Source organism: Melopsittacus undulatus, unplaced genomic scaffold, assembly GCF_012275295.1.
Source record: "Melopsittacus undulatus isolate bMelUnd1 unplaced genomic scaffold, bMelUnd1.mat.Z mat_scaffold_49_arrow_ctg1, whole genome shotgun sequence".
NCBI lineage: Eukaryota > Metazoa > Chordata > Aves > Psittaciformes > Psittaculidae > Melopsittacus > Melopsittacus undulatus.
In genome coordinates this window covers 839,758-858,939 of record NW_022994370.1, presented here as the reverse complement: position 1 = coordinate 858,939, position 19,182 = coordinate 839,758, and the positions used below count along the sequence as shown (strand labels likewise).

Genomic DNA, 19,182 nt, shown 5'->3' with positions numbered 1-19,182 from the left:
CTAAGGAAAACTGCGCCGTTCCCAGCACCAGAGCGCCCACAGGGTGCAGCATCCCAGGTTCTGCTGCTCCGGTGCGCTCCGGAGGATGAGCAGGGTCTGAGCCGTCAGGGAACGGAGTTCGGGATCGGCCTCTTCCAGCAACACTTCCAGGGCTGTGATCCAAAGAGACCGGGATGAGCCTCCCATAGCCCCCAGCATCCCCCCCCCAGCCCCTGCTCCCTCCTCACCTCTGCAGATCTCCTCCAGTGTCCCTGAGCTTTCCCCTCTTAGGGGCCGCGCAGCCAATCCTGTGCACAGGGATCCATTGGGATCCATCAGCATCCACTAGGATCCATCAAGGATGCAGCGGGATGGGGACCGGGATGGGGCTCACCAATGAACCTGACGGCTGCCTCTCGCAGGGGGACCTGAGCATCCCGCAGGTACTGCAGACTGTGGTGCAGGCATGCCTGCATCCTCTTCCTGCTCCGCTTCACCTGCAGAGGGAAGGGGATGCTATGGGAACGCCCCCCCATTCCCATCCCGATATGGGATGGGCAGAGCGGTCCAACAGGTTCCAATGGGAATAAAGATGGATGCAGGGTCCATACCAAGCATTCCATAACCCTCCACATCTGCTTGGTCTCCAATAGGTGCTGGAGGTCTTCCCATCCCAGGAGCGTCGCCACAGCAAGGAGAGCTTTCCGGGAAGCCTGCAAAGGATGGGATGGGAGATGGCCCCTTGGGAATGATCCCACCCTCTGGAATGTGGGATACAGGATGGGGGGGGGGGGTCCTTACCTTGACCACGCTGTGGCTTTTGTCATTTAGATGGAAGAAGACGGGGAGCAGCAGATCCCAAGTCTTGCTCCGTATCCTCCTCCAGTCACATCCAAGCATCATCTCCAGGAGGAAGCAGACCAGGCGGATGGAGAGCGCCCGGAGCCGCTCACATCCCTGCAGGAAAAAGGTGGGATATGGGGATGGATCCCGACGGGATGCGATGCCCCGGAGCCATCCAAGGGGTGGGGGGACCCCATGCAGCCCTTACTGCATCAAAGAAGGGCCGCAGGTCCTGCACCAGCCCCACGGCAATGGGGCTGGCCTCCTCCCTCGAGAGGTGCTTCATCACATTCTGTAGGATGAGCAGGCCTTTTATCTGGAGCTTCTCTGTGACATCCCAGAGCCTGCCCAGGATGTGGGGCAGGAGCTGCTGCAGTTTCCTTGCCTGCAGGAAGAGATGGGGGCTACTTGGGGGGCAGTCGGAACCCAAGGCTCTGGTGGCCAAGAGGGGCCCCCATGGCCAGGTCCTGCCCCATAGGCAAGAGGGTGCCATTGAGAACAGGGCTCCCCATGACCCATGCCCTGCCCCATGGCTGTGCCCTGCCCCATACCCATGCCCTGCCCCATACCCATGTCCTGCCCCACAGCCCTGCCCCATAGCCATGCCCTGCCCCATGCCCATGACCAGCCCCATACCCATACCCTGCCCCATACCCATACCCTGCCCCATACCCATGACCAGCCCCATACCCATACCCTGCCCCATACCCATACCCAGCCCCATACCCATGACCAGCCCCATACCCATACCCTGCCCCATACCCATACCCTGCCCCATACCCTCCCCACGGCCCCGCCCCCCAGCCCTGCCCCCATTCGTGCCCCCCTCACCAATCTGCATTCCTTTGAGAGCCTCAAGAGCTTTTCCATCAGTGCAGCCACGGTCACCACCCCCTGGGGGCCCTCGGCCCCCCCAGCATCGGAGGCCCTGGGCTAAGGCAAAGGCAAAGGTGCTGGGACCCCCCCCCCCAATCCGGCAGGATCCATAGGGAGCCATGGGGGGGGGGGGGGACTCATGGATGGAGGTGTCCCACGTACCTCGATCATTCCCAGGAGCTCCTGCAGGGTTTCTATGGGCTCAGAGATGCTCAGGACCATGTCCCACATGACCAGGTCGGAGCTGGGAGGGAGATGGAGGAGTCAGGGTGGGGTGGGAATCCCATGGGATGCTCCATGGGGGATCCCCATAGGGGGGATGGAGGGAGGAGATCCTTAGGGATGTCAAAGCAGCAGAAAGGGCGTTAAGATCATCCCATTCCAATCCCATGGATTGGGATAGAGGGACCAGATCCTCAGCATCATAAAGGGCTTTAAGATTATCCCATTCCAATCCCATGGATTGGGATAGAGGGACCAGATCCTCAGCATCATAAAGGGCTTTAAGATTATCCCATTCCAATCCCATGGATTGGGATAGAGGGACCAGATCCTCAGCATCATAAAGGGCTTTAAGATTATCCCATTCCAATCCCATGGATTGGGATAGAGGGACCAGATCCTCAGCATCATAAAGGGCCTCAAGATCATCCCGTTCCAACCCCAGTGCCATGGGGTGGGACGCAGGGACCAGATCCTCAGCATCATCAAGCACCTTAAGATCCCCCCCCCATTCCAGCCCCATTGCCATGGATTGGGATGCAGGGCCCAGGTGCCCAAGCCCTCCAGGCTGGTACCTCTCTCTCAAGGGCACGTTGAGGACCATGGTGACTATCAATTCCCTGGGATACTTGATGGCCATGAGGGTGATGAGCTCATCCATCCTCCACATCTCTTCTATGCTGCTGTTCCGCAGGCATTCGTGGATGCTCCTCACCACGCTGGGTATCTGGAAGCAGGAGCATGGGGCTGGGAGCGCCTTCCCCATCCTTCTCTGCTGCTTTGGGTACCCAGGAGCCCCCCTCGGGTTTGGGATGGAGGAGGAAGGAGCGGATGGGATGGGAACGCAGCCATGGGGCACCCACCTCCAGCAGCCAGAACTCAGGGTCGCGCAGGACCAGCTCCAGGATGTTCTCTGCCACCCTCTTGTCAAAGATGCTCGAGTCCTTCATGGCCTCGATGAGCACGCAGACCATCTCCATCCGCTCCCGTGGGAACAGGAGCACTGCAAACTTCTATGGAAGGAAGGGTGGGAGCCATGGGGATGCATGGTTCCTGCTTGGGGAAGCAGCCCTCCATAGGGTCCAGCCATGGGGGAGCTCCGTTACCATAGTGAGTACTCGGGGGCTTGCGTCTAATTCCAATCTGCGCTCTTCCACTTGCTTCTGCTTTCGCCGTTCTGAAGAGGAAGGGGGAGTCAGTGGGATACAGGAGCATCAATGGGATAGAGGAGCATCAATGGGATACAGGGGAGTCAATGGGATACAGGGGAGTCAGTGGGATAGAGGAGCATCAGTGGGATAGAGGAGCATCAATGGGGTACAGGGGAATCAATGGCATACAGGGGAGTCAATGGTACACAAGAGCATCAGTGGGATACAGGGGAGTCAGTGGGGTACGGGGCAGTCAGTGGGATACAGGAGAGTCAATGAGACACAGAAGCATCGGTGGGATACAGGGGAGTCAATGGGATACAGGAGCATCAATGGGATACAGGAGCATCGATGGGGCACAGTGAAGTCAATGGGATACAGAAGTATCAATGAGATACAGGAGCATCAATGGGATACAGAAGCATCAGTGGGATACAGGAGCATCAATGGGATACAGGAGCATGGATGGGACACAGGAGCACGAATGGGACACAGTGAAGTCAATGTGGCACAGGAGCATGGATGGGGCACAGGAGCATGGATGGGGCACAGGAGCACGTATGGGGCACAGGAGCATGGATGGGGCACAGGAGCATGGATGGGGCACAGGAGCATGGATGGGGCACAGTGAAGTCAATGGGGCACAGGAGCATGGATGTGCTCGCTGCCTGTGGTACCTCTGTGATGCATCAGGTACTTGTAGATGTTCCGGAGCACATCCAGGGCCGTGTTGCTGGTCCCGTCCTCGCTGAACCGGAACAGGAGGAACTGGCCCAGGAGCTGGCCCAGGAGCTGCTCTGGGTCCAGGCGGCTGAAGTGGCTTCCCTGGGCCAGGAACGGCTTCTGGGGGGGAGCGGAAGGGGAGGAAAGCAAAGGATGAGCAGGGGAGGAGGAGGAAGAGGAAGAGGAGGGGAAGGAGATGAAGGAGAAAAGAGAAAGGGGAGAAGGGAAGGAGGGAAAGGAGAAGGTGAAGGAGAAACAAGGAAAATGAGAAAGGAAAGAGGAGGAGGAGGAGGAGATGAAGATGAAGGAGGAGGAGAAAGAAGGAGAAGGACCAGAAGAACGTGAAGAATGAAGGAAGAAAGAAGAAAGGAGAAGGAAGAGCAGGACCAGGAGCAGAACCAGGAACAGGACCAGGAGCAGGAACAGGACCAGGAGCAGGACCAGGACCAGGACCAGGACCAGGCCGAGCACCGGACGCGCTGCAGTTCCCGTCTCCCCCCGCAGGGGTCGCTGCCGCCCCGTCCTTACCTTCAGCGTGTAGTGGCGCAGTCGCAGGACCCGGCTCAGGGCCTTGATCCTGCCCAGGGCCCGGTTCCTCACAGTGCTGCTGGGGTTGCAGCTGAAGCACAGCAGGAGCTGGGCAAGGGGGAGAAGCCTCGGGTGAGCCCCGGGGCTGCAGCAGGGGCTGGACCCATCCCGCTCCCATTGCAGCTCCCGTTGGAGCATCCCTGGGATGCAGGCGATGAGGGTTTGGTCCCCTCGCTGCGGGTGATGCTCTGGCCACAAGGACCAAGGCACGGTCCCTATGGATGAGGAGCATCCCACATAGGACAGACCTGCAGGATGCTCTTCAACTCCTCGCCGGCCTCGGGGTCTGCAGAGTTGACGACCAGGCTCTTGAACATGCCATCCATGGCTTCCAGTGCCTGCAGGGACAAGAGCAGAGCCCTTCGGGTACCAACTGCGGGCATCCCACAGCCCCAGTGTTCCAAAGGGAGCTGCGGGCTCCTGGAGCACCTTACATGTTCATAGTAGAAGGTCTCCACCTCCGAGAACTCCTCTTCTGGAGGCAGGAAGAAGATGCTCATGCAACAGATCTCTGCGAAGCTTGTCCCCAGGTCCTCAAGCCCTGGCTGCACTGAGCTGCAAAGGGAAGAAGGCTCCGGTTGGATGCTGGGGATGGGAGCAGTGTGGTCCATCCAGGAGGGATGCGCACTTGTGGTACCTCAGTTCCACGATGGCTTCCATGGCGAGATGCCACACATCCGTGTGTACCTCGGTGACGGGCTGCTCTTGGAGTATTGCCTATAGGGCACAATAGGCATAAGGGATCTCGGGGGCCACCAGGCTTGGGGGCTGGAGGCCTTTGCCCCATAGCATCCCCATAGCATCCCCATAGCATCCCCACAGCATCCCCACAGCATCCCCATAGCATCCCCACAGCATCCCCATAGCATCCCCATAGCATCCCCACAGCATCCCCATAGCATCCCCACAGCATCCCCATAGCATCCCCATAGCATCCCCATAGCGTCCCCATAGCATCCCCATAGGATCCCTTCACCTGGATGGTCTGCACGAGCTGGTTGTTCTTGCAGAAGGTATCCAGGCCCTGTTTCAAGCCGCGGCGCCTGGCGGTGTAGAGCAGGAGGCAAATGCTCCGAAGGAATTCAACCTTCTCCTGCTCAGACTGGAAAGCAGTGGGGATGGAGGCACAAAGAGGGAGGGTGAGAGGGGACAGGGGTACCGGGGTGCTAAGGGTGGAGGCAGCACCCACCAGCACTCATCAGCACTCATCAGCACCCATCAGCATCCATCAGCATCCACCAGCACCCATCAGCACCCACCAGCACCCATCAGCACCCATCAGCATCCATCAGCACCCACCAGCACTCATCAGCACCCATCAGCATCCATCAGCATCCATCAGCATCCATCAGCATCCACCAGCACCCACCAGCACCCATCAGCACCCAGCACCCACCAGCACCCATCAGCATCAATCAGCACCCACCAGCACCCATCAGCATCCATCAGCACCCATCAGCATCCATCAGCACCCATCAGCACCCACCAGCACCCACCAGCACCCACCAGCACCCACCAGCACCCATCAGCATTGCTCACCACAGCTGCAGTGTTGTCAAAGGCCTCTATGAGGTCCACCTTGTCCTGCTCCAGTTCGTACACTGGTAACCAGCTGGCATCTGATGGAGGAAGAGGAGAGGTTTGGGCAGCATCCAAGGAAAGTGCTGCTGGTCATGGAATCATGGAATGGGTTGGGAAGGCCCCAGAGAGCATCCATTGGCTGTCACCAAGGCTGTGTCCAACCCAGCTGTGGATGGAGCATCCCCCCTGTGCCAGCGCCTCGGCCCTTCCATAGGGAACAACTTCCTTCCATCCCAGTGGAACTTCCCCTGTTCCAGCCTGATCCCATCACCCCTCGTCCTGCTCCCAGCCCAACACTCACGAGGCTTCAGTAGCAGAACTGGGGACTCCTCACAGGCCTCCAGTGAGGAGGTGCTCCCATTGGAATCCTCATCGCTCTCCCAGGCCTGCCGGGGGGCTCCTGGGGGTGTCTCCATCATCCCACGGGATGCGGAAAGGGATCGGGATAACCAAGGGGAAAGCTTGGATCAAACGCAACAGGGCTTGAGCTCGGAAGCAACACAACAGCTCCTTCCTCCTGCTCTTCCCTGCTCCACTGCTGCTCCCCTGACACAGGCACTGAAATAGGGGGACCCAAATGACGTCACAAAGGGCCCCCGTTCTGACCCGTTGCCATGGTGACCTGGCTGGGTTCCGGAATGGAGCTGCAGGGCCACGAGCTGCATCCCTGCATCCCAACATGCTCTGTGTGGGGACCCGTATGGGGCTCCATCAAGATGGGGTTTGGGGGCATTTAGGGGTACCAGCAGTGATGGGAGGGATGGAGATGCCCGGGGTGGGTTGGGTTTTGGGGTGGTTTAGGGGTACCAGCAGTGATGGGAGGGATGGAGATGCCCGGGGTGGGTTGGGTTTTGGGGTACAAGGTGGGTTTTGGGGTGGTTTAGGGGTACCATGGGGGTTGGAAGGGATGGAGATGGCTGGGGTGGGTTGGGTTTTGGGGTACCCTGTAGTTTGAGGGTGGCTTAGGGCTACTGGGATGGATGGCAATGGCTGGGGCAGGGTGGGTTTCTGGGTACCAGATGGTTATATGGTTATATAATGATTATATTGATGGTTATTATACAGTTTAGATGGCTATATTATTCTATGGTATAGATGATTATATAGTTTAGATGGTTAGATGATTTATAGGGTTATATAGTTTAGATGGTTATAGAGTTTAGAGGGTTACATGGTTCAGATCGTTTAGATGGTTGAGATCATTTAAGTGGTTCAAGACCATCTTAAGAACCTGAACATGCACAAGTCCATGGGACCTGATGAAATCCATCCCCAGGTCCTGAAGGAGCTGGTGAATGAAGTTGCTGAGCCACTGGCCACCATATCTGAAAGATGATGGCAGTCAGGTGAAGTTCCCAACGACTGGAACAAGGGAAATATAACCCCTATTTTCCAGAAGGGAAAATGGATAACCCAGGGAATTACAGAGCAGTCAGTCTCACCTCTGTGCCTGGCAACATCTTGGAGCAGCTTCTCCTGGAAGGTTCTGTTAGGACACATGGAAAACAACGAGGTGCTTGGTGACAGCCAGCAGGGCTTCACTAAGGGGAAATCCTGCCCCACCACTTTGGTGGCCTTCTATGATGGGGCTATGGGACTGATGGACAGGGGTAGAGCAGCTGATGGCATCTACCTGGACTTGTGCAGTGTCTGACACTGTCCCACACGACATCCTTGTCTCTAAGCTGGAGAGACATCAATTTGATAGGTGGAGCACTTGGTGGATAAAGAAGTGGATGTATGGGTGCACACAAAGAGTTGTGGTCAATGGCTCCATGCCCAGTTGGAGACCATTTCTGTACTGATCCATCCCTCATTTCCTTACTGACCCATCCCTCATTTCTGTACTGACCCATCCCTCATTTCTGTACTGACCCATCCCTCATTCCTATACTGACCCATCCCTCATTTCTGTACTGACCCATCCCTCATTTCCTTACTGACCCATCCCTCATTTCTGTACTGACCCATCCCTCATTTCTGTACTGACCCATCCCTCATTTCTGTACTGATCCATCCCTCATTTCTGTACTGATCCATCCCTCATTTCTGTACTGATCCATCCCTCATTTCCTTACTGACCCATCCCTCATTTCCTTACTGACCCATCCCTCATTTCTTTACCTGACACAGCATTCAGTAGGGCAGAGACCTCAGTGTTTCACCCAAAGCTCCCCATTCCCAGCTTTAAGGCTCGCCAGGGCTTTCACTCACTTCCACCATGGACCTGTGAGATAGGAATTCCCTCCTCTAAACAGGATAACAAGGTTTTATTGAGGGACAAAGTCAATAAAGCAAAAGCAACCAGCGCTGGGTGCATGACCATAGCCAGTGGTGTGAGTGATTAGGGTTTGTTATAGGTTTCTATATGTTCACTATTGCATTGGTCCCATCCATAACCATAATTCCTTATAGGCAGAGAACATTATAACTAATAATTATAACTATAAACAATTATAACAATTATAATATTATTATATTGTTATATTGTTATAACTATTAATAACTAATAATGATAACTATGACCCTAAATCTCCTCTCGGTGCCTGCGCACTGCTCTGCAGTGAGTGCGGGCAGGGGTCCTGAGGATGAAGGAAGCAGTCTTCCTCCCAGTGTGCTCTTCCCCTTTGGCCCAGCTGGACCCAGCAATCCCCCAGATGAGCTCAAACCAGCCCTATCTGTAATAATTGTGATACCAAGCACAGACTGAGGAGAGTGGAACCTCCCTGCAGGATGGGCAGGCAAGGAGCATCCCAAGCTGGCTGTGGCTCTAAACAGAAGGATGGGGTGGAAGAACCCATTCATGTGAACTACATAGAACTAAATAAATATAACATATATAAATATATATTATTATAACTAAATAAATATAACATATATAAATATAGATATCTATATAAATATATAAAAATAGAAATATAACATACAACTAAATCCTGTTATTGCAGATTTACAACACAACCCTTGTCCTTTAAGGCTACTTTAGGAGACTGCAGTGAAACCATGGGGTTTAGTGGGGCCACTGAAGTCCACACACTCCCAACACAGACATTGATTGCTCTCTTCCTACAGCCTAAAGTAAGCTAAAAAGTACAAAAGCAGATGTTTGGTTCCATTGATAAGGGACAAAAGCAGGTGTTTGGTTCTATTGATAAGGGACAAAAACAGATGTTTGGCTCTATTGCTAAGCAGGGAAGAAGCAGACTGGGCACCAACCAAACCCTAAGGCCATGTGTGAAGATTAAAAGGTGAAAGGTTGAAGAAGAGGAAGACTCATTTACTTCATCTTGAGACCCCTACTCACAAGAGGAAGACTCTAGAATGACCTTCTAGCTCACTATAATATGAAGTGGGGGTAGATAATAAATATGTATAGGTGTCTTGAGTAACCTAATCATATGTATACCTTCAGAGAAGCAATGTAAAGGGAAACCAACCCTTTGGAGCTATCCCCATGCACCTCAGTGCTGGATAAAAGCATACCTACTTTATGGGCTGTGGAGTCCATCCATGCAGCAGGGAGAGCCTTGTTCCCGTTTCCCTTGGCATTGATCCGGAGGAAACTCCAGGACCAACCTTCCCAACAGTTCCAAGGTGACAGCAGGTATTCCTCATGGCAGCAAAGGGAGACACGGGGGGATAGCTCCTCCTCATGTGTGTCCCTGTATTGTTATACATGGCATCCACATATGGGCACTGGGAATACGACATCGTTTTCCAGGGAGTTTCCCGCATGGATACAAGATTGGGATGGTGGTTTTAGGGTCTTTTATTTTCCCCAGCTTCATTAATATTACGGACATAGCAACATCCCATCCTTCTACTTACCAGTTAGTGTTAAGTGTGCCCATCCTGGCCAGCAGGAGTCCCGGATATTCCCCATTCCCAAGTCCTGCTTTTCCACTGTTTTCCTTACCCCTTTTGTCCTAAGGTCCTAAGGACCTGAAACTAAACCAGCTCCCTTCAGGCATCCCAATCATTTTCCATTCCAAAGCCACCAAACTCCCCATCACTGAGAACTGAGGACATTCCTGCTTTCCTGCCTCCTCGCATCAGAACACAGGGGAGCAGGGAATGAGATATCACCTTTCATAACAAAACCCATGCCATTTCCCGTGGAAAATAGGGCACCAAATGCTAAAACCCAATGGATTTCACCAGGAATCAACTAACCCCCCCCCTTCCTGTGCCCTTTGCCTTTCCCAATCCATGCAGAGCATCCTCAATGACACAGGGGTCTAACCCCTGTGTCCCCGTGGGCCCCCCTCTGTGACCATGGGCCCCCCTATGTGACCATGGGCCTCCCTATGTCCCCATAGGCCCCTCTATATCCCCATGGACCCCCCTATATCCCCATGGGCCCCCTATATCTCCATGGGCCCCCCTATGTCCCCATGGGCCCCCTATATCCCCATGGGCCCCCCTATGTGACCATGGGCCCCCCTAAATCCCAATGGGACCCCTTTAGTCTTCATGGGCCCCCTTTAGTCCCCATAGACACCACTATGTCCCCATAGGCCCCCCTATATCCCCATGGGCAACCCTATGTCCCCATGGGCCCCCCTTTGTCCTCATGGGCCCCATATATCCCCATGGGCAACCCTATGTCCCCATGGGCACCCCTATGTCCCCATGGGCCCCCCTTTGTCCTCATGGGACCCCCTATATCCCCATGGGCCCCCTTTAGTCCCCATGGGCCCCCCTTTGGCCTCATTGGCTGCGCTGTATCCCCATGGGCACCCCTATGTGACCATGGGACCCCGTATATCCCCATGGGCCCCTTTAGTCCCCATGGGCCCCCCTTTGGCCTCATGGGACCCCCTATATCCCCATGGGCCCCCTCTATCCCTACAGGGCCCCTATGTCCCCATGGGCCCCCCTATGTCCCCATGGGCTCCTTTTGTCCCAGTGGGCCCCCTCTATCCCTATAGGGCCCCTATATCCCCATGGGCACCCCTATGTCCCCATGGGCACCCCTATATCTCCAGGGGCACCCCTATGTCCCCATGGGCTCCCTTTGTCCCAATGGGCCCCCTCTATCCTTATAGGGCCCCTATATCCCCATGGGTACCCCTATGTCCCCATGGGCTCCCTTTGTCCCAATGGGCTCCCTTTGTCCCAATGGGCCCCCTCTATCCCTATAGAGCCCCTATGTCCCCATGGGCCCCCCTATGAGGCCCTGTACCGGAGACACCGACAAGGCCCAAGGCTCCGAGGGCTCCGATGGGACCCGGCCCCACAGCCCAGAGCCCCCCGAGGGGTCCGGAGCCCCCGAGCCCCGCCCCCCGCTCCCTCCCCAGCCAATCAGCACGCAGCTTTCCGCGTGGGGCAGGTGCTGCGCATGCGCACGGGGAGAGCGGTGAGGGGCGGGGCTTTACCTCAGGGTGGGCGTGGCTTTACCTCAGGGTGGGCGTGGCTTTACCTCAGGGTGGGGGGGGCTTTACCTCAGGGGTAGGCGTGGCTTTACCTCAGGGTGGGCGGGGCTTTACCTCAGGGGTGGGCGTGGCTTTACCTCAGGGGTGGGCGGGGCTTTACCTCAGGGGTGGGCGGGGCTTTACCTGAGGTAAAGCCCCGCCCCTTGGCACGGCTGGGGGGGGGGGGGGAACCCCCATTGTGGGTGCCGGGGTCCGGTTTGAGGTAATGGGGTCCCGTTTGGGGTACCTGGGTCCCATTGTGGGTGCTGGGGTCCGGTTTGAGTTATGGGGTCCCATTTGGGGTCCCTGGGTCCCGTTGTGGGTGCCGGGGTCCGGTTTGAGGTAATGGGGTCCCATTTGGGGTCCCTGGGTCCCGTTGTGGGTGCCGGGGTCCGGTTTGAGGTAATGGGCTCCCATTTGGGGTCCCTGGGTCCCGTTGTGGGTGCCGGGGTCCGGTTTGAGGTAATGGGGTCCCATTTGGGGTCCCTGGGTCCCGTTGTGGGTGCCGGGGTCCGGTTTGAGGTAATGGGGTCCCGTTTGGGGTACCTGGGTCCCATTGTGGGTGCTGGGGTCCGGTTTGAGTTATGGGGTCCCATTTGGGGTCCCTGGGTCCCGTTGTGGGTGCCGGGGTCCGGTTTGAGGTAATGGGGTCCCATTTGGGGTCCCTGGGTCCCGTTGTGGGTGCCGGGGTCCGGTTTGAGGTAATGGGCTCCCATTTGGGGTCCCTGGGTCCCGTTGTGGGTGCCGGGGTCCGGTTTGAGGTAATGGGGTCCCATTTGGGGTCCCTGGGTCCCGTTGTGGGTGCCGGGGTCCGGTTTGAGGTAATGGGGTCCCATTTCGGGTACGTGAGTCCCATTGTGGGTGCTTTGGTCCAGTTTGAGGTAATGGGGTCCCATTTGGGGTCCCTGGGTCCTATTGTGGGTGCTGGGGTCCGGTTTGAGGTAATGGGGTCCCATTTGGGGTCCCTGGGTCCCATTCAGGGTGCTGGGGTCCGGTTTGAGGTAATGGGGTTCCATTTGGGGTACCTGGGTCCCATTGTGGGTGCTGGGGTCCGGTTTGAGGTAATGGGGTCCCATTTTGTGTCTTGGGGTCCGATTTTGGATGCAGGGGTCCGGTTTGAGGTAATGGGGTCCCATTTGGGGTACCTGGGTCCCATTGTGGGTGCTGGGGTTCCGTTTGAGGTAATGGGGTCCCATTTGGGTTACCTGGGTCCCATTGTGGTTGCTGGGGTTCGGTTTAAGGTAATGGGGTCCCATTTGGGGTACCTGGGTCCGATTTTGGATGCAGGGGTCCGGTTTGAGTTAACGGGGTCCCATTTGGGGTCCCTGGGTCCCGTTGTGGGTGCCGGGGTCCGGTTTGAGGTAATGGGGTTCCATTTGGGGTCCCTGGGTCCCATTGTGGGTGCCGGGGTCCGGTTTGAGGTAATGGGGTCCCATTTGGGGTACCTGGGTCCCGTTGTGGGTGCTGGGGTCCGGTTTGAGTTAACGGGGTCCCATTTGGGGTCCCTGGGTCCCGTTGTGGGTGCTGGGGTCCGGTTTGAGGTAATGGGCTCCAATTTGGGGTACCTGGGTCCCGTTGTGGGTGCCGGGGTCCGGTTTGAGGTAATGGGGTCCCATTTGGGGTACCTGGGTCCCGTTGTGGGTGCTGGGGTCCGGTTTGAGGTAATGGGGTCCCATTTGGGGTACCTGGGTCCCGTTGTGGGTGCTGGGGTCCGGTTTGAGGTAATGGGGTTCCATTTGGGGTCCCTGGGTCCCATTGTGGGTGCCGGGGTCCGGTTTGAGGTAATGGGGTCCCATTTGGGGTATCTGGGTTCCATTGTGGGTGCCGGGGTCCGGTTTGAGGTAATGGGGTCCCATTTGGGGTACCTGGGTCCCATTGTGGGTGTTGGGGTCCGGTTTGAGGTAATGGGGTCCCATTTCGGGTACGTGAGTCCCATTGTGGGTGCTGGGGTTCCGTTTGAGGTAATGGGGTCCCATTTGGGGTCCCTGGGTCCCGTTGTGGGTGCTGGGGTCCGGTTTGAGGTAATGGGGTCCCATTTGGGGTACCTGCGTCCCATTCAGGGTGCTGGGGTCCGGTTTGAGGTAATGGGGTCCCATTTTGTGTCTTGGGGTCCGATTTTGCATGCAGGGGTCCGGTTTGAGGTAATGGGGTCCCATTTGGGTTACCTGGGTCCCATTGTGGTTGCTGGGGTTCGGTTTGAGGTAATGGGGTCCCATTTGGGGTACCTGGGTCAGATTTTGGATGCAGGGGTCCGGTTTGAGGTAATGGGGTCCCATTTGGGGTACCTGGGTCCCGTTGTGGGTGCCGGGGTCCGGTTTGAGGTAATGGGGTCCCGTTTGGGGTACCTGGGTCCCATTGTGGGTGCTGGGGTCCGGTTTGAGTTATGGGGTCCCATTTGGGGTCCCTGGGTCCCGTTGTGGGTGCTGGGGTCCGGTTTGAGGTAATGGGGTCCCATTTGGGGTCCCTGGGTCCCGTTGTGGGTGCCGGGGTCCGGTTTGAGGTAATGGGCTCCCATTTGGGGTCCCTGGGTCCCGTTGTGGGTGCCGGGGTCCGGTTTGAGGTAATGGGGTCCCATTTGGGGTCCCTGGGTCCCGTTGTGGGTGCCGGGGTCCGGTTTGAGGTAATGGAGTCCCATTTCGGGTACGTGAGTCCCATTGTGGGTGCTTTGGTCCAGTTTGAGGTAATGGGGTCCCATTTGGGGTCCCTGGGTCCTATTGTGGGTGCTGGGGTCCGGTTTGAGGTAATGGGGTCCCATTTGGGGTACCTGGGTCCCATTCAGGGTGCTGGGGTCCGGTTTGAGGTAATGGGGTCCCATTTGGGGTACCTGGGTCCCATTCAGGGTGCTGGGGTCCGGTTTGAGGTAATGGGGTCCCATTTTGTGTCTTGGGGTCCGATTTTGGATGCAGGGGTCCGGTTTGAGGTAATGGGGTCCCATTTGGGGTACCTGGGTCCCATTGTGGGTGCTGGGGTTCCGTTTGAGGTAATGGGGTCCCATTTGGGTTACCTGGGTCCCATTGTGGTTGCTGGGGTTCGGTTTAAGGTAATGGGGTCCCATTTGGGGTACCTGGGTCCGATTTTGGATGCAGGGGTCCGGTTTGAGGTAATGGGGTCCCATTTGGGGTCCCTGGGTCCTATTGTGGGTGCTGGGGTCCGGTTTGAGTTAATGGGGTCCCATTTGGGGTACCTGGGTCCCATTCAGGGTGCTGGGGTCCGGTTTGAGGTAATGGGGTCCCATTTTGTGTCTTGGGGTCCGATTTTGGATGCAGGGGTCCGGTTTGAGGTAATGGGGTCCCATTTGGGGTCCCTGGGTCCCGTTGTGGGTGCCGGGGTCCGGTTTGAGGTAATGGGGTTCCATTTGGGGTCCCTGGGTCCCATTGTGGGTGCCGGGGTCCGGTTTGAGGTAATGGGGTCCCATTTTGTGTCTTGGAGTCCGATTTTGGATGCAGGGGTCCGGTTTGAGGTAATGGGGTCCCATTTGGGCTACCTGGATCCCATTGTGGGTGCTGGGGTCCGGTTTGAGTTAACGGGGTCCCATTTGGGGTCCCTGGGTCCCGTTGTGGGTGCTGGGGTCCGGTTTGAGGTAATGGGCTCCAATTTGGGGTACCTGGGTCCCATTGTGGGTGCCGGGGTCCGGTTTGAGTTAACGGGGTCCCATTTGGGGTACCTGGGTCCCGTTGTGGGTGCCGGGGTCCGGTTTGAGGTAATGGGGTCCCATTTGGGGTACCTGGGTCCCATTCAGGGTGCTGGGGTCCGGTTTGAGGTAATGGGGTCCCATTTGGGGTCCGTGGGTCCTATTGTGGGTGCTGGGGTCCGGTTTGAGGTAATGGGGTCCCATTTGGGGTACCTGGGTCCCATTCAGGGTGCTGGGGTCCGGTTTGAGGTAATGGGGTTCCATTTGGGGTCCCTGGGTCCCATTGTGGGTGCCGGGGTCCGGTTTGAGGTAATGGGGTCCCATTTGGGGTATCTGGGTTCCATTGTGGGTGCCGGGGTCCGGTTTGAGGTAATGGGGTCCCATTTGGGGTACCTGGGTCCCGTTGTGGTTGCTGGGGTCCGGTTTGAGGTAATGGGCTCCCATTTGGGGTCCCTGGGACCCGTTGTGGGTGCCGGGGTCCGGTTTGAGGTAATGGGGTCCCATTTGGGGTACCTGGGTCCCATTGTGGGTGTTGGGGTCCGGTTTGAGGTAATGGGGTCCCATTTCGGGTACGTGAGTCCCATTGTGGGTGCTGGGGTTCCGTTTGAGGTAATGGGGTCCCATTTGGGGTCCCTGGGTCCCGTTGTGGGTGCTGGGGTCCGGTTTGAGGTAATGGGGTCCCATTTGGGGTACCTGGGTCCCATTCAGGGTGCTGGGGTCCGGTTTGAGGTAATGGGGTCCCATTTTGTGTCTTGGGGTCCGATTTTGGATGCAGGGGTCCGGTTTGAGGTAATGGGGTCCCATTTGGGGTACCTGGGTCCCATTGTGGGTGCTGGGGTTCCGTTTGAGGTAATGGGGTCCCATTTGGGTTACCTGGGTCCCATTGTGGTTGCTGGGGTTCGGTTTGAGGTAATGGGGTCCCATTTGGGGTACCTGGGTCAGATTTTGGATGCAGGGGTCCGGTTTGAGGTAATGGGGTCCCATTTGGGGTACCTGGGTCCCGTTGTGGGTGCCGGGGTCCGGTTTGAGGTAATGGGGTCCCATTTGGGGTCCCTGGGTCCCGTTGTGGGTGCCGGGGTCCGGTTTGAGGTAATGGGGTCCCATTTGGGGTCCCTGGGTCCCATTGTGGGTGCCGGGGTCCGGTTTGAGGTAATGGGGTCCCATTTGGGGTACCTGGGTCCCATTGTGGGTGCTGGGGTCCGGTTTGAGGTAATGGGGTCCCATTTGGGGTCCCTGGGTCCCGTTGTGGGTGCTGGGGTCCGGTTTGAGGTAATGGGGTCCCATTTGGGGTACGTGAGTCCCATTGTGGGTGCTTTGGTCCAGTTTGAGGTAATGGGGTCCCATTTGGGGTCCCTGGGTCCCGTTGTGGGTGCTGGGGTCCGGTTTGAGGTAATGGGGTCCCATTTGGGGTACCTGGGTCCGATTTTGGATGCAGGGGTCCGGTTTGAGTTAACGGGGTCCCATTTGGGGTACCTGGGTCCCGTTGTGGGTGCCGGGGTCCGGTTTGAGGTAATGGGGTCCCATTTGGGGTCCCTGGGTCCCGTTGTGGGTGCTGGGGTCCGGTTTGAGGTAATGGGGTCCCATTTGGGGTACGTGAGTCCCATTGTGGGTGCTTTGGTCCAGTTTGAGGTAATGGGGTCCCATTTGGGGTCCCTGGGTCCCATTCAGGGTGCTGGGGTCCGGTTTGAGGTAATGGGGTTCCATTTGGGGTCCCTGGGTCCCATTGTGGGTGCCGGGGTCCGGTTTGAGGTAATGGGGTCCCGTTTGGGGTCCCTGCGTCCCCTTGTGGGTGCCGGGGTCCGGTTTGAGGTAATGGGGTCCCATTTGGGGTATCTGGGTCCCATTGTGGGTGTTGGGGTCCGGTTTGAGGTAATGGGGTCCCATTTCGGGTACGTGAGTCCCATTGTGGGTGCTTTGGTCCAGTTTGAGGTAATGGGGTCCCATTTGGGGTCCCTGGGTCCCGTTGTGGGTGCCGGGGACCGGTTTGAGGTAATGGGGTCCCATTTGGGGTACCTGGGTCCCATTCAGGGTGCTGGGGTCCGGTTTGAGGTAATGGGGTCCCATTTGGGGTACCTGGGTCCCGTTGTGGGTGCTGGGGTCCGGTTTGAGGTAATGGGGTCCCATTTGGGGTCCCTGGGTCCCGTTGTGGGTGCTGGGGTCCGGTTTGAGGTAATGGGGTCCCATTTGGGGTCCATGGACCACAATTGCATATTTAGAATCAGTCCAAATATTTATCCTTTTGTCTTTAGACAGTTCCAGGCTCTTGTTCAGCATGTTCCAGGTTTCTGTCAAATTTGGTAAAAACAAAAACCAAAAGAAAAAAAAAACCATGAAGGAGATAAGCAGTGGGCTTCTTTCTGTTCCAGAACTGCTAATACAACATGAGACACTAGTACAGTAATCTTTTGTCCCAAGGTAAATTTGCAAGCCTCTTCAATGTTCATGACAACTGCAGCCACAGCTCTTAGGCATCTGGGCTATCCTTTGCTTGCTTCATCCAGCTGGTTTGAAAAATGCACCACTGTCTTCTTATAGGGTCCTAGTTTCTGAGCAAGGACCAAAGCTATTCCCTGCTCTTCACAGGAATATAGCCAAAATGATTTAGTCACATCCGGAAGTCACAGAGCTGCAGTTCTCATTAGCTCTGTTTTAAAGCCCTCCTCTACAGAATCAGTTTATTCCAAAGAGAGAGGTTTCTTTTAACAGTTCATATAGTGGTCTTACCAGAACACCATAATCATGTATCCATGTCTGCATCATCCAGTCATTCCCAGGTACGTACTCCTTGATGGCTGATGGTCGTGGTGTTTGATAAATGGCTTCTTTTCTAGCAGTTGCAACTTCTATGTTCTCCTGTTGTTTCATATCCTAGGTAGGAAACTCAGGTTTGAATTAGTTTGGCCTTTTGTCTGGATACCTGATAATCATTCAGTCCCAGAAAATGCAACAATCCCACCATTAACGAGACATATTCTTCCTTTGTTCCTGTAGCAATTAATAGGTCATTCACATATTGTAAGAGTCCCTCTGAGTGGGTGGATCAAAACTTGTTGGACTGGTTTTAAACCCTTCAGGTAATACTGTCCAAATTAGTTGAGTTTTTCTTACTGTGTCAGGATTTTCCTTATTCAAAAGCCAATAAATTCTGGTTTTCTTTGGCCAATATTAAGCAAAGAAAGAGTCCTTTAAATCCAAGACAGCAAACCATTTGATTATTATTCAATTTAGTAACAAATGCCTATACCCCCCTTCCTTTCAGTTCTGTAAAGTCAATCTGCCATTGTTGGCCTGGTCCATTTGTTCCCTTTTAGATTTTTCCAGACTGCAGGGTCACTTACATTACTCTCCATTGCCTCCCAAGGCCATCTCTCTCCCCGGTTATTTCCCCCACAAACACAGCAGTTAGTTACATTCAATGCTTTAGCTATATTTTCAGCAAGATTTAAAGATATTTTTTTTTTTTTTTTTTTTAGCAACTGTGGGAATTCCATATTGGACTCCAGTTTCCATTTAAAATTTACAGGAGTCAATATGAATTCCTTCAGTTACTTATCCGAGTCCTCTTGAGGGTCAGCTTGGTGTCTCCGGGTTCAGTCACAATTTTCCTTTTATGGATCCTTTTATCCATGACGCGTGTGTCCACCCTTTTTCAGCAGTTCTTATTGACGTTTCTGTAGTTAAAAGAACAAGAAATGGTCCCTCCCAACGAGGGGATAAACTCTCTTCTTTCCAGCTTTTATGTCATTCTAGTTCTAATTAATTCACTGCAGCCCCCCCCATGGCACTCCCCTCCAGGGCAGTCTCACTTCCAGGGTCCAGACTCCCCATAGCACACACACCGATCTGGTTCCACAGAAGAGCCTACTCCCCCACCTCTGCTCAACATTCCTTCTCCACCAGTTTCAAAGCAACCGCTTTCTTTTTATCCACTTTCCATGTTTCCTCCTTTACTCCCAGTCCGCATTTATCAACATGTCTGTTTCCACTTGTTTGTCTATCCCGGCACCCATCCCATGCTCAAACACAGGAGCTGCTCCAGCTCCCTCCTTAACTTTAAACATCTTTCCCCAGTATCACAATCTGAACAACATCTCTTTAGCTTTTAGTTTTTCCTGTCCTTTTCCAAATCCAAAATTAAGGGATCAGGAAGAGGTATATTAATTTTGCACTCTGT

The 19,182-nt window shown here is 55.5% G+C and overlaps 1 protein-coding gene across 1 annotated transcript; it reads right to left on the bottom strand.

Moving 5' to 3' along the window:
- LOC117438581 (uncharacterized) lies at positions 1 to 6,379 on the bottom strand. The gene is made up of 18 exons (XM_034074053.1): positions 6,265 to 6,379; positions 5,922 to 6,001; positions 5,359 to 5,484; positions 5,020 to 5,099; positions 4,817 to 4,937; positions 4,631 to 4,720; positions 4,323 to 4,430; positions 3,749 to 3,914; positions 3,027 to 3,097; positions 2,784 to 2,933; positions 2,496 to 2,647; positions 1,861 to 1,942; positions 1,654 to 1,755; positions 1,031 to 1,207; positions 781 to 936; positions 591 to 692; positions 374 to 476; positions 1 to 152 (listed from the first exon to the last, which is right to left on the bottom strand). Exons 1-18 carry the CDS (start codon positions 6,377 to 6,379, stop codon positions 1 to 3), a joined length of 2,133 nt encoding a protein of 710 aa, XP_033929944.1.
- Positions 6,380 to 19,182: the final 12,803 nt, after the last annotated feature.